General features: G+C 37.5%; 1 protein-coding gene across 5 annotated transcripts in view; it reads left to right on the forward strand.

The window, feature by feature from the left end:
* Positions 1 to 20,096, forward strand: part of RBM44 (RNA binding motif protein 44) — a 28,275-nt gene continuing 8,179 nt past the window's right edge. The window contains exons 1-14 of one of the 5 annotated variants that reach the window (XM_061412788.1): positions 389 to 478; positions 3,726 to 3,816; positions 4,813 to 6,416; positions 6,701 to 6,756; positions 8,589 to 8,765; positions 9,387 to 9,570; positions 9,661 to 9,683; positions 9,816 to 9,897; positions 11,776 to 11,890; positions 12,779 to 12,907; positions 14,892 to 14,974; positions 15,074 to 15,147; positions 16,848 to 16,876; positions 17,016 to 17,101. In XM_061412788.1, coding sequence (XP_061268772.1) covers positions 3,744 to 3,816; positions 4,813 to 6,416; positions 6,701 to 6,756; positions 8,589 to 8,765; positions 9,387 to 9,570; positions 9,661 to 9,683; positions 9,816 to 9,897; positions 11,776 to 11,890; positions 12,779 to 12,907; positions 14,892 to 14,974; positions 15,074 to 15,147; positions 16,848 to 16,869 — 2,622 coding nt within the window. In that variant the 5' untranslated portion in view covers positions 389 to 478; positions 3,726 to 3,743 and the 3' untranslated portion in view covers positions 16,870 to 16,876; positions 17,016 to 17,101. Of the gene's footprint in view, positions 88 to 388; positions 479 to 2,605; positions 3,191 to 3,725; positions 3,817 to 4,812; positions 6,417 to 6,700; positions 6,757 to 8,588; positions 8,766 to 9,386; positions 9,571 to 9,660; positions 9,684 to 9,815; positions 9,898 to 11,775; positions 11,891 to 12,778; positions 12,908 to 14,891; positions 14,975 to 15,073; positions 15,148 to 16,847; positions 16,877 to 17,015; positions 17,302 to 20,096 lie in introns of those variants that run through there. The other 4 variants (XM_061412785.1, XM_061412782.1, XM_061412787.1 and 1 more) reach the window with 4 other exon arrangements.

The raw sequence follows: 20,096 nt of genomic DNA on the forward strand, positions 1-20,096 counted from the left end.
CTGCACGCGGAGCGCCACTTGCTCTGAAGCGGAGGCGCTCGCGACTGGAGGCTTCACGAGTGGCGGCGGCAACAGCGCGGTTCTGAGGTGCGACGGGAGTGGACGCGGCGGGCTGCTGTGGCTGGCCAGAGCGGAGGCCGGGGCTTGAGCAGACGGGGTAGCGAAGCCTAGTTGAGGCGGGTCCCCGCCTGGGGTGCGTCCCCGCCCAGGGTTGCGCCGTGTGAGGAGGCAGTCGAGGGCTCCTCCGGCGGGCCCTGAGGGGAAGCGGCTGGGGTCCGGGGGTGCCGCCGTGGTCCGCGGGGTTTGCGAGTCCGTCGGATGGCCTTGGAGTTCTAGAATCACCCAATTTGGTACCTTTGCATTCGGTTCCAAGTGAGCCCCCCAGCCTCGCTTCGCAGGCCCCGAGACGGGGTCTTGCGCTCCCAAAGCACTTTTAGAGCCGAGTGGCGGGGCCGGACGCTGATTTCTCCGGAAAAAGGTGAAAATTCACTCGTGTGTTTAACGTTGTGACAAACACGAGCGGTGTCTCTAGAGCGGGTGGGCAGAGTACGGCGGCAAGGGAGACACTGTCCAGAGCGAGAGGTGGACGCTGGACGTTAACTAGTGTCCGAGATATGGAGGATGGACGGCAAAAGCGTGGGGATGTTGTCCAAACTGACAAAAGTTCCTGATGCTGTGTGAAGGGCCAGGAAATTTTCCCTAAGAAACGGTTACTGGGAGTGAGATTGGAAGGTTGAGCAAGAATTGTAGGTGGTTGGGGTGGGGGCACAGCAGGAGAAGAACGCACTTGGCACAACCTGTGTGAGGAAGTGTGTGTGCTTGTGTGAAACCCACCAGTGCCACGGTGAAAGCGCTTGGCGCAGCCTGTGTATCCCACAAGTGCCAAGGTGAATGCAGGGCCCAGGCCCATGGAGGGGCGTAGACGGTACTAAGATTTCAATCACTCTCCAAGGAATGATGCCAGTCTGTTGCTTGGCTTTCAGTAGGAGGGTGAACTGATCAGATCTGCATTTAGGAAAGATTATTCTGGCCGGCTAGAGGTTGTTGCCCAGATCCACGTTAAGAGTCAGCAGTCCCTGGACTAAAAGGTGTCAGGCTCTGGTAGGTCACTGACAGGACCTGGTATGGATAAGGGAAGTATCAAAGGAGAGCAATTTCTGGTTTGGTTCTGGGATTGAAAACACAGGAAGGAGGGAATGGTTTGGTAAATGAGAGCTGGGAGAGCAGAATAAAAAGGAGTATATGCCTAGGAGTGGAATTGCTGGATCACATAGTTATTCTTTTTTTTTTTTTTTTTAAGAACTGCCAGATTGTTTTCCAAAATGGCTGTACCATTTTACATTCTCACCAGCAGTGTAAGAGGGTTCCAGGTTCTCCATTTCCTTGCCTGTGTGTGTGTGTGCACAGGCTCAGTTACTCAGTTCTGTCCACTCTTGTATCCCATGGACTGTAGCCCGCCAGGCTCTTCTGTCTGTGGGATTCTCCAGGCAAGAATACTGGAGTGGGTTGCTATTTCCTTCTCCAGGGGATCTTCCTGACCCAGGGATCAAACCTGCCTTGGATTGGCAGGTGGATTCTTTACCACTGAGCCATCTGAGAAGCCCCATTCCTTGCCAATACTTAACTCTCTCTCTCTCTTTTTTTTAACAGCCATCCTAGTAGGTGTAAAGTGTTATCTCATTGTGGTTTTGATTTGCCTTTCCCTAATGCATGGTGGTGGCTCAGCTTGTAAAGAATCTGCCTGCAATGCAGGAAACAGAGGTTTGATCCCTGGGTTAGGAAGATCCCCTGGAGAAGGAAATGGCAACCCACCCCAGTATTCTTGCCTGGAGAATCCCATGAAGAGAGGAGCCTGGTGGGCTACAGTCCATGGGGTTGCAAACAGTCAGACACGACTGAGTTACTAACACTTTTACTTCAATGCATGGTGATAGATTGAGCATGTTTTCATAGGTTTATTAACCACTTGTAAATCTTTGGAGAGATGTTTATTCACAGCCTCTAATTCTAAAAATTGGGTCATGTGTCTTTTAGTTAGACCTGCAAGAGTTCTTTATATATTCTGGATGATAGACCCATATCAGATGTATGATTTACAAGTATTTTTGTTATACTAGAATTTTTCCTTTTTTCAAAGTTCTTGAACTTGCGTGTCTGTTAACATTTAAGAATGAAACAAAACATTGAACGTAGATCTGAGCGCAGAATCAGATGTGAATGAGAATCCAGCTTGTAAAGACAGTAAGGAGATTTGCAAAATAAGTATGTTCTTCCTGATAATTTTTTAACATATACTTTTGTTTTTTAATTTAAAATGTTACTTATATTAAGTAGAGGGCTTCCCAGGTGGTGCTAGTGGTAAAGACCCTGCCTGCCAAAGCAGGAAACATAAATGGCTCCTGGGATCGATTCCTGGGTAGGGAAGATTCCCTGGAGGAGGAAATGGCAACCCACACCAGTATTCGTGCCTGGAGAATCCCATGGACAGAGGAGCCAGGTGGGCCACAGTCCATAGGGTCTTACAGAGTCAGATACCACTGAAGCAACTGAGCACACACTATATTAAGTAGTGGGTTGTTTATGGATAAATTTTAAGTATTTGAAATTTTGAAAGTTTTTGTTTTACTCTATAATATGATAAGTATTAATAAATATTACCCACATAAACAAATACTCCTTGGGATTCTCAATACTTTTTAAGAATGTGAACAATTCCTGAGAATGCAAAGTAGGAAAAGAAATCACTTTTCTTTTTAATGTTAATTATTTTGATAAACTGGCTTTCTTTACATCTACTCTTTATTTTAAATATTTACCTGACATTCTTAGAGTAGAGTCTTTACTGACTTAATTAAAATCCCTTAAGCCAGGAATTATAAACTTTCTGCTTTTAAATGTAGTATAGAAGTCCATAAATCCTTTAATTATATATGTATGTATGTGCATTTTCTCAAACTTTTATCAAATCTGCAGAAAGTCTGTAACCCCAAAATTTAATAACCGTTTCCTCAGTGTACTGTTACCCCAGAAGAAGCCATAGAGACCATTTAGGGAAGAGTATTTTTAGTAGCGTATTTGGGGTTCTTCCTCAAGAAGACCCAGCCTCCCCTTCATTTAAGGAGTTGTAGGTCTCTACTCTGACACAAGTCTGGGAATTGATTGAGAAGTCATGACTATCTGTATGATTCAGGTAAGAGTTTTGTTCACTTGACCTAGAACTTTTCTGCTTTTGGTAGCCTAATACATTTTCCAAATGTTCCTTGGAAATCCTAAAAGAATATGTCTTATCTGTTTAAATAATGGGCTTGCAAGTTGGCTTCGTGGTAGAGAATCCACCTGCCAATGCAGGAGGTGCAGGAGACATGCATTTGATCCCTGGGTCGGGAAGATCTCCTAGGGGAGGAAATGGCAACCCACTCCAGTATTCTTGCTTGGGAAATCCAATGGACAGAGGAGCCTGGCGGGCTACAGTCCATGGGGGTCACAGAGTTAGAAACGACTGAGTGACTGATCATGCATGCACGCATGATATTTAAATGATATAATCTTTTATTGTAGTTCTCTGTTCATATCTTTAAAAAAATTATTCAAATGTCTTACTGTTTTATTAGCCCTCTGATGTTAGAATCTTTGACTATGATTACTACTCTGTCAAATTCTTGTTTTTCTAATAGTTTTTAAAATATGTGCTGAGTATCATAGTTCAATATTTATACCTCTTCTAGGATATACATCCTTGAGTGATGCAAGCCACTGCAGTGGTTGAGACAGCTTCTAAAAAAGGCTACAACAATAATGGAAGAAACATTCAGAAAGGTAAGAGGCGTTACCTTTGGTTGGCTTTATTAAATAGTTCCCTCCTCAGTGTTGCTATATGTTAAGCCTTCCTACAAGTAAGATGAGATTCAGCATGTTTTTAACTTGACGGATCACTCAGGTGATTTCTGGCAAATGTGAGCAACCTAAACAGGATCTCTCAGGTAGATGGAAAATTTAAGAAATAGAAGTGAGCTAGAAGAGAGGATTTATGTCCAGCCAGGCTTTCAGGAACTACTGACAGGTACAGTTACCTTCAGGATAATAAGTGGAAAGTGGACCCAAGGAAAGATTTTTTCTTTATATCGATCTAAAATTTCTTTTTCTGTCGTAAAGGTGGAAGAGAAAATAACAAGGGCATATAAAGCAAGTTGATTAAGCTTTAAGTGTTTATGAATACATGTAGTTTTAACTGTTAAGAGGACTTATGATAAAAATTCTTTTTCAAGTCAGAAGGGAAATAGTGGATTTTTCAGCAAATAGTAACCTTAGTCATTCTACTTAGTCAGCTGGGTTCTTATAGCACAATACCATTGAGGTGCCTTTAACAACAGGTACTTATTTTTTCACACTTCTGGAAGCTAGAAGACCAAATCAGAGTGTCAGCATGGTCAGATCTGATAAGGGCTCTCTCCTGCCTTGTATCAGTGGACAACCACCTTCTTGCAATGTCCTCACATGGTGGAGAGAAAAAGAAAGCAAGCTGTCTGCTGTCTCTTCTCTCATATGTGCACATATCCCATTTTGAGGGTCATGACCTCATCTAGCCTAGTTACCTCCCAATGTCCCATCTCTACATGGGGAGTTAGGGCTTGAACACATATGAAATTGAGGGAAACATAATTCAGTCCATAGTAGCAATTACTTAGGGATATTTGTCATGAATAATATAGAAAATATTCCTCCATTGGGAAGATCTTGGGCCAGACTATATCTAAGGTCTTATGTTTAAATTCTGTGATGTCGCTAACATTTTATCTTTTTTTTTTTAATCAGATGAGCCTTCTCATCATAAGAAAGAAAATTTGTTATCTCCTAATGGTTGTAAAGAAGCCAAATTGACTTTTCTTAATGATTACTATGATTCCTTGGCATTAGAAAAAAGAGCTAATGATAAAGAAATCAGCAATATTGACAAAATAGATTTATTGGAGCCATCTTTTACCATGAGTCCAGATACTAACATAGAGAGTGCTCACTCTCAGTCAAGTGAATTTGAAGATAATATCGACTCTGCTTTCCTGAATGAAACCTACACTATACATTATTCAGAGTCAAAACTAAAGAGTGAAAGTCTTATTCATTTAAATTCAGAGTTAGATTCTGAAATGCAGAAAAGAGAAGAGGTGTTTTTTGATATTTTGGAACATCAAGGTGATAAGACTACTGACTTGGAAAGAATCTACAAGATTTCATATGATGATTATAAAAAAACTGCTGAAGATGTGCAAAAGCCTGATATAGATGAAGACTCACAGCAGGAATATCACAGTGCAGAAGAACAAGAGTGTATAAATAACCATTTATCATTTGACCAGGCAAAAACATTAGACATACCTAATCTGGAAGTTTTGGGATTAAGAAATTCAGGCTGTGAAGTTAAATGTGTTAGCAATCTAGAAGACAGTCATGTTAAATTGGAAAGTAATTCCAGCATCTCTTTTGATTCAGTTGATGTTTATGGACAAGAAGATTCACCTAGTGTCTCCAAACTTCAGAATTCTGTTACGTTAAGAGCATTTCATGAACCTAAATATGAAAAGTGTAAGGAACAAGGGACTAGTTTAATGCTTCACACTGTATTGGATGAAATTATACCCAGGAGTAGTCATCTTGAACACAAGGAATCTGAATCTAAGGGTTTCCTAAACCCTCAAAAAGCATTAAAAACTAAAATTTATACTCAAAAAGTGAACCCTCAATTAACTAAAAGCAAAGATTCTATTGGAAATGTAATTGTTGAGGACAAAATGTTACAGCACCTTGATAATCCAGGCACATTGCCTCAGGACAAACATTTAGAGACATTACTCCAGCCTTGTAAAGATTGTCAGACTTCCTCTGTTTTTGATGATTCAGTAATTTCTGCCTGTGGGTATTCACATTATGAAAGCCTACAAAGCACCCCTAACCCAGCCTTAGATGTTTCTATTACTCTACCAAGGTCTGCAATCAGAGGTAATCAGGCAGTAGAAGAAAGTGGCTCCCTAAAAGTCGCTAATGGCAATACCATCAGTAAAGCACACTTTCACAATATGGAAGGACCGTGTCCCAAATCAGAGACAGATGCAGCAGACTGTACAGTCACAGTTGATCAGACGGTGGATGTTAGCACTGACTTTAGGGCTTGTTTCACAGCAAGCAGGGCGACAAGTGCAAGATCGTCTGTAGTATCCACATCAAGCAACACAGAGATAACAATGATGAATAAAAAACGGCCTAGTGAATGGCAAAGTGAGAAACAAAGAAGTGTGGCTTGTAACACAGATTGGTCATACATTCAAGATACTGAAGATCCACAGATGGCTATGACAAAAGGGCCCACAGGGAAATCTCTCTCTGTTGACAATTTAAAACCTAATGGAAATGTCCTAAATAAGGTAAAACCAATATGATTAATAATAAAAAATGTACATATAGACTTCATAAAGCTACTGTATGCTAATGTAAACATTTTGGTTTATTGATTTATATCAGGGATTTCTGAGGCTTTGGTGAGAAAATGCTGGATGAAGGGAAAACATGACTAAGATTGTTACCAACTCTGTTCTTTGGGGGCAGTTATTACCACAAAATCACTTAGAAGTTGGATTTTACATCTTAACAGATACAATGTGTATTGTTTGTCATATATGTCTAATTTTATTTTAAATAATGTTTTCAGGATTCCCTGGAGTTAAAAACATTTGAGTTCACAGACTTAAAGAAACATTCTGAAAGGTAAGTCAGATGTATATACTTCCAGATTGTTGTTGTTCAGTCACTGAATTGTGTCTGACTCTTTGCAACCCCATGAACTGCAGCACACCAGGCTTTCTTCCTTCACTTATCTCCCAGAGTTTGCTCAAACTCCTGTCCATTGCGTCAGTGATGCCATCCAACCATCTCATCCTCTGTCGCCTCCATCTCTTGCCCTTATTCTTTGTCGGCATCAGGGTCTTTTCCAACAAGTCATCTCTTTGCATCAGGTGGCCAAAGTATTGGAGCTTCAGGATCAGTCCTTCCAATGAATATGTGCTTGCAGATACATCAGTATAGGTCATTCACTCAGTCGTGTCCAACTCTTTGCAACCCCATGAACTGCAGCATGCCAGGCTTCCCTGTCCATCATCAACTCCTGGAGCTTGCTCAGACTCATATCCATCGAGTTGATAATGCCATCCAACCATCTCATCCTCTGTCGTCCCCTTCTCCTGCCTTCAATCTTTCCCAGCATCAGGGTCCTTTCCAATGAGTCAGTTCTTCACATCAGGTGGCCCCAAGATACACAGAAGGAAATAAAGTAGTAATTTTCCTTTTTGTGTAGGGTACTTTCATGCTCAGTCACTCAGTTGTATTTGACTCTCTGACCCCATGGAGTGTAGCCCGCCAAAATCCTCTGACCATGGAATTTTCCAGGCAAGAATACTGGAGCAGGTTGCCATTTCCTACTCCAGGGAATCTTCCCGACCCAAGGATCGAACCTGTGACTCTTTCATTGGGAGGCAGATTCTTTACCACTGTGCCACCTGGAAAGCCCAAAGGGTACTTAACCATATAGAAAAATAGCTGAGAAGGATCTGAAGAGATCATCCACTTCAGCCATTTGTCTTGAAACACATAAATATTAGAATAATATAGAACATTAAAGCTTTTCACTTACTGAAATTTAAGTCAGAATAATTCCTTCAGAAAGCTAATGTCATCTTTATCTAACTCAGACTCACACTGATTTAATTACTTTGTTTTCTTTCATTGGATCCCCTATAGACCAAAACAAGATAGCACATATGGATAAAAAACCATATATTGGATAAATAAATACTTGTACTTGAGTATTTTAGTCTTGATTTTAATTCAGTGTATAATTTACTTTGCATTCATGCAGAACTAGGTGGTTGGGAAGAGGAGAGAAAACGGGAGGTCTCAGAAGTCAAATAGTTTTCATCCTCTGAGGCCATTTACTTTTTCCTTCATTTATCCTTATTCTCCTAATGAGTTTAATCTGGTGTCCAGGCCTATAAAATTAAATAGTTGGTTTCAAGAGACAGAAGTATTTGAGAACAGTTAGAAGTGGCAGCTAGTAGGAAGGGAAGAGCTATTAACATTCAAAAGAAGTAGTGATTTTGGAGCTTTTTGATATGATAACAGCAAAATGTTTACTTAACACAAGCATTATTATTTTTAAAATGTAAATTATATCTTCTGTTTAAACGGTAATGTGTAAAAACCATTTCCTCCAGAATATTTATCACTTTTAAAAACCAGTGCTTGATTTAAGTTGAAAATCTGTTGATTCTGGATATATAAGTTAGTACTTTATTTTAGAATTTTTTCCTTGGTTAAAAAAAGAAGTATGAATTTGAGAATTATTTACTCTCTTAACTTCTAAAAAGAATATATGTAGCTTTGACTCTTGACATCCTTGTTTTAAATCAATTTCTTTAGTGGAAATTGATTTAAACTTAACAGAGAAATGTTAGAGATTTAAAATCTGTTTCTGGAGGCTTTCTTTGTCATTAACACAGAAAAATATTTGGAATCTTACCTAATCCCAATTTTTTATTTCAAAGGGAATCTCAGCTTCCTAAAGAGGTAGAGAAGAATTTGCCATCGAAGTGCTGTCAGCAGATAATGCAGAGAGCCATCCAGGCCGAGTCGCACCTTTTAAATGTTCACTATCAGTTGTGCCATCGCCACTGCAGCGATATTTACAGACTTGTGATGGAAGATAGGGAAGGACTAAACAGGTGACTGTTAGGGCTTTTTATTACCTGTTCTTTAAATTGAAGTATAGTTGATTTATAATATCATATGTTTCAGGGATATATCATAGTGATTCACAATTTTTAAAGATTATACTTCATTTATAGTTATAGGTGATTGTTAATTGTAAATCTGTATCTTCCTAGAAACCTATCATTATAAATTTATTCTAGAAAATTTCTTTAGTTTTCATTTTTGAAGGGCAAAAAGAGGGTAGATTGTAACTGGGTTTTTAACTAGCCTAAGGGTAATTAGAATGTAGTATATTTTAATTTCATGGACAGGCAACAGTGCATGTTGGGATAATGAATCCAGTAAAAAGACAGATTCAGTGTTTATAAAGTCCAAATATGGATGAAGTCAGTTGGAGTGTTTTTTATGACATTCTACCACATTCTTTCTGGGTTATTTGTATACTGAGGTTTGCTTTTACTGCCCCCAGAAAAACATATCTTCGTGATTCATTTTCTGTTATTAAACATTTAAAAAAAATTTTTAGAGATCTATTAGAGTTAGAAGTAAATGTATATAGATGTGTAATTTGATATTAGTTTTAAATGGGTGGCTTGGGCCTAAATAGTTTTGTGAACTTAACTTTTGAACAGGAATTTATCAAGTAATTCTACTAGGAAGGAATTAGGATCAGCACTGCTGTCGGTTTTAGGAGACTTGAAAGTTAGATACATGAATTTGAAAGAGAAGATAAACAAGGGTATACCACTGGAAGAACTGCCTCCCTTGTCAATAGAATCAAGATTATTATCTGCCTTCTCTACTTTTGCTTCCAGGGTATGTATTTATGTTTTACAAATAAAATTTTTACTTCGTTTGGACAGGAAACACTTTAAAAGCTTTTTCTTCCCTTCTCTCTCTTTGCAGCTGATGAAAGAAGAGTCACATATGTAAGTTATGTATTCATCTAGTTTGAAATTTATTAAATTTTAAACATTGGTTAATTCAGTTAACTTTGTTTTCTGTTTTATTCTGTATTCAGAATATTGATAAATGCTTTAATGAAATATTAATCTGTTTAGCTTTTCAGGAGCAGATTCTGAACTAGATAATCAAAGTACACGTGATGTTGGTTCTTCTAGCCTAAAGAAGACACTCTCTCAAGTGAGATTTTTTTTAAGTAGTTCATCAAGTATAAGTCTTTAATTTTATGGCTTGCACAAAGTAAACTCATTTTTAGGAGCTCTCCCATCCTTCTTTTCACTCAGCTGGCTTTGGGGCTTCACTGGTGGCTCAGATAGTAAAGAATCATACTGCCATTTGAGGACTGTGACTGATTAGAAGGAACATAGTGTCCTGACCAAATGGATGTCAGTAGCATATGTTGAGTAAGATGACCACACAATTTGTCATCAAATCAGGAGACTTTGAGGATGAAAGGTAGTGATTTAATAATTCACCATGACAATTGATATAAAACTTGACTGTCTCTGGCAGATCATAGTTTATGGTCCCCATCATGTTAATCCATTGTAGTGAAAACTAACATGCTATGCCTTTATCTCACGAGGTAGTATAATATCCGGTTCATTTTGGATGGAGCAAAGTTTCATTGCTTCTTTGCTAAAATGATGAAAATAGTTTTTAAATGCCTTTCATAGGTTTTCTTAATTGATGTTTGTCAGATGACAGTTTGTGTAAGAGTACTTTGAAAACTGAAGTGATAGAGAAACATGAGTTATATTCACTGTCAACAGAGTAAGAAAACTGAAGTTTGTTTCTGCTTTCTGACTTTGGTCTTAACCCTGTGGTTATATTATTATTTGGGTAGTTATAAACAGTAAGATGCATCCCAAAGCCAGAAGTGAAATAAATACTTGATTGGTTTATATTCCTTTCTGTTAAGATAAATGATTAAAAATAAATTAGCAAATTAGTTATTCCATCATTCTGTTTTTTAAAAAAAGAAAGTCTCAATTATCCACAAAGAATTAACAGGTCTAAAATCAGATTTTTATAACTTACATAGTTTGCTTAAACAACTTGTCCATTTACTGATATATGATGTTCTGGAGGGGTTTTGTTTTTATCGTTATAAAGGTAGCAATGGTGTAACCTGCTTATTTGGGCAGAACAATCTTTAAAAGTACAAGATGCAGATATAACATATTTATAATCTTGATTCTGAAACTATCTTCTTTAAGTTAGAATTACTTTTTAATACCTATCTCACTAAGTTACACATGAAAGTATGCAGTTTCTAAATTTCAGCTCCTTATGTACCTCTTCATAATTTTTCTTAGTCTTGTATTACCTATAATGTTTGCTTTGTATTTTTTTAAATGATTCTCCTTTTTTAAAAAGTGTATGTGAAAAGTAACTTATGTATGGGAAAGAAATATTAGACTCCCCATAAATAAAAGGTATAAATAAGCATACATTAAACATATAACTTAAATGTTAATGTGAAAAATACTTACATGCATACCTCCAAAAATCTTCTCAGGTACTTCTGGTGTGTGAATGTCACACTTTGCTAAATATTGATGGTGTTCACATACAGGGGCTTCCCTGGTGTCTCAGTCAGTAAAGGATCTGCTTGCAATGCAAGAGACCACCTGCAATGCAGGAGGCCTGGGTTCGATCCCTGGGTCAGGAAGATCCCCTGGAGAAGGAAATGGCAACTCATTCCCGTACTCTTGCCTGGAAAATCCCATGGACAGAGGAGCCTGGCAGGGTTCATGGGGTCACAAGCGTTGAGCACAACTTGGTGACTAAACCACTGCCACCTCGCATACAGTCACTGGATAGCTAGTTTCAAATCATAATTCTCATGTGTGACAGACATAAAACTAAATAAACAGATTACCTAGGTTCGGTTTGCTCATCTGTAAACTGGGTTGGTAATGATTTTGTCTCATACATAGCCTTTGCTATTGTGAGGGATAAATAATGCCAGTAAAGCATACATGTCACATAGTAAGAGTACATAATAACTGTTAGTCCTTATTTATTATTTTTGTTCTTGTTATTAATCCTTAGACATCTCTGTTACTTGACAATGGTCATCCTAAACAAGATAAATCACCCGAAGAGGGTGGTTTAAAAAATGGTGATATAAATGTAGACTTGAGTCAACTAAAACTTGATGATAAAGGTTAGTATAAAAATATTTGTCTTGTGTTATTGCCAGAAAGTAAATAATAAAATTTAAAATATCCCTTCTGCCCATCTATTAAGTTAAACTTTTTAATTAACTGAATGACACAATTCAGATTATGAATGTTAAGTATGTTCTTATTACATCTACTTGATACCTTTAAGGTTACTTAATGTATCTGATAATGCCAAATAATAATACAGATTTTTTTCTTCTGGTTCATGTTTTCCAATTTAAAAAAATTCCTTCTTCTGTCCAGTTTATATCTCTGTAAACTGTGTGGTTTTTCTTTTTTTTTTCTTTTTAGTTTTCTCTATGAAAAGATTATGATCATTCCAGGAAGATCATTAATTCAATTTTTAATGAAATAAAGACCTGTAGCACTGCTTAACCCCTTTTTTACAGATGTTTACTATTATTCTATCTATAAAGATATTTCTTCTTCAGTAAAGGATAATTAAAAGTCAGAAAAATACGGAAATTTTCTGGTTGTCCAGTGGTTAAAAATCCGCCTGCCACTGCAGGGGACAGAGGTTTGCTTCCTGGTCTGGGAGGATCCCACATGCGGCAGAGCAGCTGAACCTGTGTGCCTCAACTACCGAGACCCAAGCTCTAGGGCCCGTGCACCATGGCAGGAGAAGCCACCACAATGAGGAGCTCGCTCACCGCAGCAAGGGGGAGCCCTGCCCACTGCAGCTGGAAGAGCCCGCGTGCAGCAACAGGGGCCCAGTACAGCCAAACATAAATGAATGATGTGTTTAATCAAGATATAAGACTTTTAATAAGTTAGGAATCTGTGTTAATTAAAACCGGAGGCAGATCACACAGATAACATCTCAATGTTAAACGTACATAACTCATTGCTAATTCTGTTCAATTTCTCAGACTGCAAAAATTACCGAGAAGTAAGTGAAGACTGGTTTGATGCTAAAGAGAACCTGACTGGAGCAGACTTCTCAGGAATACAAGAAAATCAGATAGAACAAGACAAAGGGGACCCGAAGTTTACACTCGGTTGGTTCTTAAAAGTTTACTGAGAATCCTAACCTAGCTCATTCATAAAAAGTGCTTACCTTCTTCTGTATTATTTGGATGGGTGGCGGGGAGGTGGTGGGGGAGCTGTACTGTTTTAACATTTTATTCCCATTTGCTTTCCCACAGTTAATAACTTAGTCTGCTTCAAGAATGTTTTCATCTTTAGATGGCATTTAATTGCTTATGAAGGTTGGAACTTCCTCTAATATCTGAGATTACTGCCCCTCTGTTGTTTCTAATGATATGCTATTTTCTCGTATTTCTTTCATATATTTCTATGGATTTTTGTTTTATTCAGCATAATAGGATACTTTTATTTTTTCCCTGCTTGATAAATAATGTTTAAGATTTTTAAGCAAAACATAAAAGTTAAAATTATCTGAAGTGTCTCCAACCTGCAATAACTACTAATATTCATTACCATTCTTCAATGTGTTTCTTTATACTTATGTTTAATATACATATATAGTTTAAAATAAATGGCATCATATTGTCTAGTTTTATTGTAACTACTTTTTTCTTTCTTTGCATTGTTTTTCTCATCACTTATCAAATGCTGTGTAGTTTGCTTACTCGATATTTTAACTGCCTTCCCACACTCAAAATATCAACTTAGCGAGGTTTTGTTCACTGCCTACGCCCAGTGCCAGGTATGGCATTCAACCTGTGGGGTATTTAGTAGAGATGCTAAACTTGTGAAGGTGAGGTGATGGGTACAATGTATGTCTCCTGATTTCTTATTTACTGCCTTTTCTACTAATATTGTAGCTCCTTGCTCCCTCCACACCCCAATGTAAAATTATAAAGACAAGTAATTCATTCTTTATATACATTATAAACATTATACATTATATATTTTCTCTCTGTACATTATAAACCAAAGAGATTATAACAAGTTAAATAAAGTAACCTGATGAAGAAGGTTAGGTATTAATTGCCTAGAGATGAAGGACTCTGCCTAAATTTCAGCACCACCGCTTATTGGACTGGTGGCGTAAACTCCAGACCTCAGTGTCCTTATCTGGAAAGTGGACAGGGCAGTGGTTGCAGCTTAACAGGGTAGCTGTGAGCATTGCAAGAGACGGTGCACACACACAGTTAGCACATTGCATGAACATGGAGAGCACTCCAGAAGTGTTATGTTACTAGTATTATTTAATGAAAAAAAATTAAACTTACAAATACCCTATTTCATAAACAGGTATAAAACGTAAATAGAAGTACTCTAAGATCTTATTCCACAGATATTTATTGTTCGCCCTCCATGCGCCAGGTTTAGATTTTGGTGGTAACTTGAAAGAATCTCAGTTCACTAAATTCTTTTTGATTTCAGACCAGGTTTGCTTCAAAATTGAGATCATGAAAATGTCATCTTAATAATTTTGAATTTTTTCATCAAATGAGGAAAAAAATCTATATTTCTGATATTTATGGTTTTTAAAATAGTATTGAGGGTGTGTCCACCCTTTTTTTCTTATATGCAGTTACCATTACCACAAGCTGTATACCTGCTGTTGATATTTTTGTCTGATTTAAAGGTTTCCTTGGTATGTTTTCCTAGCAAAGGAGTGTATGTAAAGAGAGCCCTCACCAGCATGCACACAGAGCATCCTGGGTGCATCCAACATCCTAGATAGCACTCTGAACCAGAGATAAATGGAGGATACTTTTTTTAGTGGTTGATGTAATTAATTAGATGTTATTGATCCATTTTTGAGCCATAAGGGACTAAATATCAACCAATCCAACCTCTTTATTTTTAACATGGTATGATTAAATCCCAGAAATTTTGAAACTATGCTTCAGGCTCTTACTCTCTAGCCTAGTACTGATATTTGCTAATAGCTTTATAATAATCTTTGTGATAATAAAAAATGAAATCTTTACCAATTTTTACATTCTCTCTTTAAAATATTGATACAATAATGATTATGTTCTGCTGTGTATCATGTTTATCTACAAGCAGAAATAAAGAATGTGGAACCCTTACGAAAAGATAAAGGTTACTTGATGCACGTTGGTGGCCTCTGCCCTTCAGTGTCTGAGGTATGCCAGGGTTTATTTTTTGAGCTTCACTTTCAGATCTATCAGTGTTCATATTTTGATTGTTCTGCCTTTCACAAACTTGTATTTATCTTCTTTTAGGCTGATTTAAGGTCTTATTTCCAGAAATACGAAATTTCTGACATTTCAATTTATGATTCTTCTCCTAATTACAGGTATGTTTCCCAAATTCAACAAATGTACCTTTGCTGGGTGTCTGCTGTGTGTAGGTCTAATTTTAGGGGCCCGCTCTGTACTGAATGTCAACAACTTTGGTGATTAAGCCAGGAATTTTGCAGCCTAGAGTAGGAAATGTCAGCCCACTCCGGTATTCTTGCCTGGAGAATTCCATGGACAGAGGAGCCTGGTGGGCTGCAGTCCCTGGGCTCGCAAAGAGTCGGACACAACCAAGCAATTAATGCTAACACTTTTATAGCCCAGAAGAGGAATACACATTGACAGATAGCTGCAGTCATTAATTGGTGCTGTTCTTAATCAAGTCTTTCTTTCATTATACTTTTTAACATGCTACTAATGAGTTACAGGAGAATTTCTGAGTTTTCTGCAGTTACCTTGTTTCATACCATTTCATGGGGGGCAGTAGAGTACATTAGTTAAGAGAACAAGCTCTACAGTTAGATGGCTTGGATTCACTTCCCAGCTCCATCAGCAACTTGGTGAATAAGTTTGGTCAAGTTACTGAACCTTTCTGTATCTCAGACTCTTCGTCGGTAAAGTGAGGATGATGATACCTACATAGCATTGCTGTGAAACTGTCATGAGGTAAATAAGTAAGCCTTTGGAAATGAAGCCTGGCATGCAGTGGGCACTCAGAAAATTATATTCAATTTTATTATTTTTTATTTTAATTACTTTTCAGTTGATACTTTATTTTTTAGGTAGATGGCTATGTTATCTACAGGTAGTCATTTCTAATACATATGTTGCTACTTCCTTTTTTGTGATATCATCAGAGCATTCAAAAGAATCAAATAAGAATGGTGATAGCTTAATGGAAATGCCTTTACTGTTTTAACACAAACAAGTATAGCTTTTTATTTCAGATATGAAAAATTAAAATACATTTTAAAAGGATCCCATTTGTAGTTGGGTTGAAATTTATTAAAAGTAAGTGTTTCATTTTGTCTTAAATGTATAGACTTAAGATCATATGCTTTTTTTGACCCATTAATATGTTAATATATTTTAGTATATTAAAAGTAGTGTTGTGTTCCTAGGTGTATTATTACTGTTACACTTGATGTGAAAGATTCTTTTAGTGTCTTACTGAATCCTTTGAAAAAGAGAAACTATGTATTTTTATTCCTTGAAGTATTATACATTCTGTGTGAAAATTTAGGAAATATAATTAAATACAAAAATATAAGGAGGTTACAAAGATTTATCATGGTCCCATCTTTTGAAGACATCTGCCCTTCAGAGTTGATATATTCTTCCATTTACACTGTCTAGAGCTGGCACTTTCAGAAGGAGGGCTCTTGCCCAGCCTTGTCACTTAAAAAGTTTAAATTCTGGTTATATTTTCCAACTCTTTTTGGACTATGTATTTTTTCAGTACAAGACCATAGGACATTCTCTTCTATTTTCTGCTAAATGTTTTGAAAGTTTTCCTTTTACGTTTAAGCCTACAATGTATTCAATGTATCTTTCAGCTACATTTATGTATATAGGGATTAATTTTAATTTTTTAATGTGGATAACTAATTGTCCTGAGAACACTAATCTGTATAATAACTCTGTCATGTATTGGCTTTGCAAATGTTTTACATTAAATTTTTATATAAAATTAATAGATAATTCAGAAGAAATGCTGTCTTTTATTTCCCATCTTTGAGTTTGGTTTTTTTTTTTTTAGTGTTCTTAAGTATTCTTTCTGATCCCAAGGTAAGTGTAGTGACTTTTTTGTTTTTAAGAGCAGTTATTCTTGTGAAAGATACATGCTAGCCAATAGTGACACAATGATGTTTAAGGCCATTTAAAGTCATTAACAAGAACCTTTTGGTTTTCTGCTTTTATGTTTTAGATATGCATCTCTTGCTTTTAAAAAAAACAGTGATGCAAAGATGGCTGTGAAAGAAATGAATGGCATAGAAATAAAAGGGAGATCAGTAAATGTGCGGCTTGTCAAAACTCCTGGAGAATATACACCACTTTCCTCCAAAAATGGAAATAAAGTTAGTTTCAGTAATTTGGAAAAAAGCACCAGCAAAGAAATGAGCTCACCATCCTCTGTTTCTAGACTGCCCAGAACTCGGCCGAGACAGCCGGGGTCTGAGCAAGACAGTGAGTTCTTCCCTTTTGACCAAAAGGTTAGTTTTCTTGATCAAGCCCTTAAATGGTCTTCTCGTATGCTATATTTCAATAAGCAGCTCTGTAGGACAAATAACTCTAGGACAGCATCATGAAATGGGAATAAGGACATTAATCTGAATAGTTTCTAACATTGACTCCAGAGTAGGCTGCTTCTGTACAACTCCAGTTGCTCCTGGAGGAAACAGATCTTTGCAGACCTTGCTTCAGAGAAACTCATTTCTCCTTAACTGGGCTCTTGGCCAATTCTGTGCAGTCTTTTTATCTCTTTATCTAGGACAGTATTACTCTGTAAGTGGCTACTTACACTTTCATCATTCTCTTTTTTTCACAGCTAACCTTATCTCATAATTATTAAAACCATAAAATACAGTCATCTTTATTATGTGTGCTCTCCTCTTTACCTCGTTGAGGTTTTAAATGGCACATGGAAGGTGATGAAGTTGACTTACTCGTTCTTATCTCTGTACTGCTCAACAAAAGAGCTGGCATCCTATAGGCTTGTCGTACGGTTTTTTTTTTTAATTTACATGCAGTAAAATTCACTCTCTCTGCTGTCTTTAGACATATGTACATAGGCTTGTAACCAGCGCCACAACAAGGTATAGATCAGTTCCATCATTTCAAAACATTCTCTTGTGCTCTGCTGTTTCCTGTTTCTTTTAATATAATTTTACCTTTTATAGAATATCCTATGAATAGAATATTATATAGCCTTATTAGTCTGGCTTCTTTCACCTAGCTTAATGCATTTTATTACTGAGTTCTCAGAGGTTTTCATATTCTGAAGATAACTCTATCAGATAGATATGAAATTCTCAAATACTTTTCCCAGCCTGTACTTTGCATTCTTTTAATAGTGCATTCTCAGAGCAGGAGTTTTAAATGTTGACCAATTCCAATTATCAATTTTTTTAAAGTGTGTTTTTAGTGTTGTTTCTGCATTTCTACATAAACCTCTGCATAACCCATGGTCACAAAGATTTTGAGTTCATTTTTATATGATATGTGAGATATAAATTGAGGAGGCTTTTGGTTTGTGTTTTTGTTTTGTGTGTGGAATTGTTCTAGCATCATTGTTGAAAAGACTAGCCCGTCTCCACTGAATTATCTTTGTGCCTTCATCAAAAATCAATTGACCATATTTGTGTGGATCTATTTCTAGAGTGTTCTCCTATATCTCTTTCTCAAATTTTCCACCAGTACTACACATCTTGATTATTATAGCTTTCAGTGAGTCTTGAAATCAAGTAGAATTAATCCTCCAACTTTATTCTTTTCCAGAATTGTTTGGGCTATTCCACTTGTCTTTGCCCATAAATCTCATAATTCTGCTTGTCACCATCTCTTAAAAAATCCTGCTTGGGTTTTTACTGGAGTTAGTTGGACTCTACAGATCAGAGAAAATCCCTTTTTAATAAATGGATGAAAGGAAAACATATTTGTTGAATAAATGAATTTAGGTTTTTTTCCCTTGAAAGTAAGATAAAGGGATCTCTTCTCCCTGTGTCCGTATCCCATCCTTTCCGCTAATTCCTCGAGTTATCCCATTGTTTTTCTGTACCATTAGGGACTCTGTTCTACTCACAGGCCTTTCTCCACTTAGAGTTATGCACAGCTCTTCCTAATCCTGCCAACATTTCCACTTGACTTTTCATTCTTTTGACATGACCGTCCTTATTTGTTCTGTGTTTTTCCTGTCAGACCTCCCAAACAAGTAGTTATATCCAATGTCTGGGTTTCTTTAATTGTTCCTTTTCTTCATCCTAATAATCTGACTTCAGTCTCTTAAAATTTTATCTACAGTGCTCTTTCTATAGCCACTAGTGACATTATCATTGGTCTTTCTCCCTGTCTCCCTTCATTTTGACCATTTAGCCCATTTGATGTTGGTCATTCCTTTCTTGCAACTCTTTTCCTTTCATCTCAGTGACACTTGTGTTTAGGATGGGTTTTTGGTGCATAACTTGAATCCATAATAGGAAGGAAGGAACAAACTACAGTTGGGCTACGGGGACTTGACCTTGGAGCTTTGGGAGCTGTGGCTCCTCCCTGCCCCTCACCTGGTCTCTTGCCTCTAAATCCCTGTAAGTGCCTTTCTTCTGCTTCTCTCTCTGCACACTGGCTTTCTCTGCTGCTCATGACTTCTCTCACCCTCCAGAAGGCTTTATTTTGCTTAATTCTGACCCTACAGTATTTTTCAGTTCAAGCTCATCTGTTCCAGTTGCACATTCTTTAGATAGGGAATCTGACCCAGCCTGGTTTTGGTGTTCATGGGTTCAGGCAGGAACAGCACTCTTGGTCCTGTCAGCAGAGGCAGCAGGCCATGGAGCTGGCAGAGGGAAGGTCATGTGTTGTAAACAGGGCACCGTGGGCTAGGCCAGGAGTCTGCTGTCCTCAAGTCTATGGACAGGGCAGCTCTTGTTGCATCTTTGTTAAATTGTACTCTTACTTTTCTAGCAGCTTCCTGTCACCTTTATTCTCAGATTCTTAACATTTTTTCATTATATTCATTCATTTATAAAATAGTTATTATCTATAACAAGAGGTAGAGAGTGGTGATTAAGAAGAACAGATTCATAACCTGGCTTTACTAGCTACTCATCAGGGGCTGGGCAAGTTACCACCCTCCGTGTCTGAATGTCCTTATTTTAAAATTGGGATAAGTGTTACTGCCTCACAAATGTTGTGAGCTTTCAGTGCAGTTCAGTTCAGTCGCTCAGTCGTGTCCAACTCTTTGCGACCCCATGAATCGCAGCACGCCAGGCCTCCCTGTCCATCACCAACTCCCAGA

This window comes from Bos javanicus, chromosome 3 (assembly GCF_032452875.1).
Source record: "Bos javanicus breed banteng chromosome 3, ARS-OSU_banteng_1.0, whole genome shotgun sequence".
NCBI lineage: Eukaryota > Metazoa > Chordata > Mammalia > Artiodactyla > Bovidae > Bos > Bos javanicus.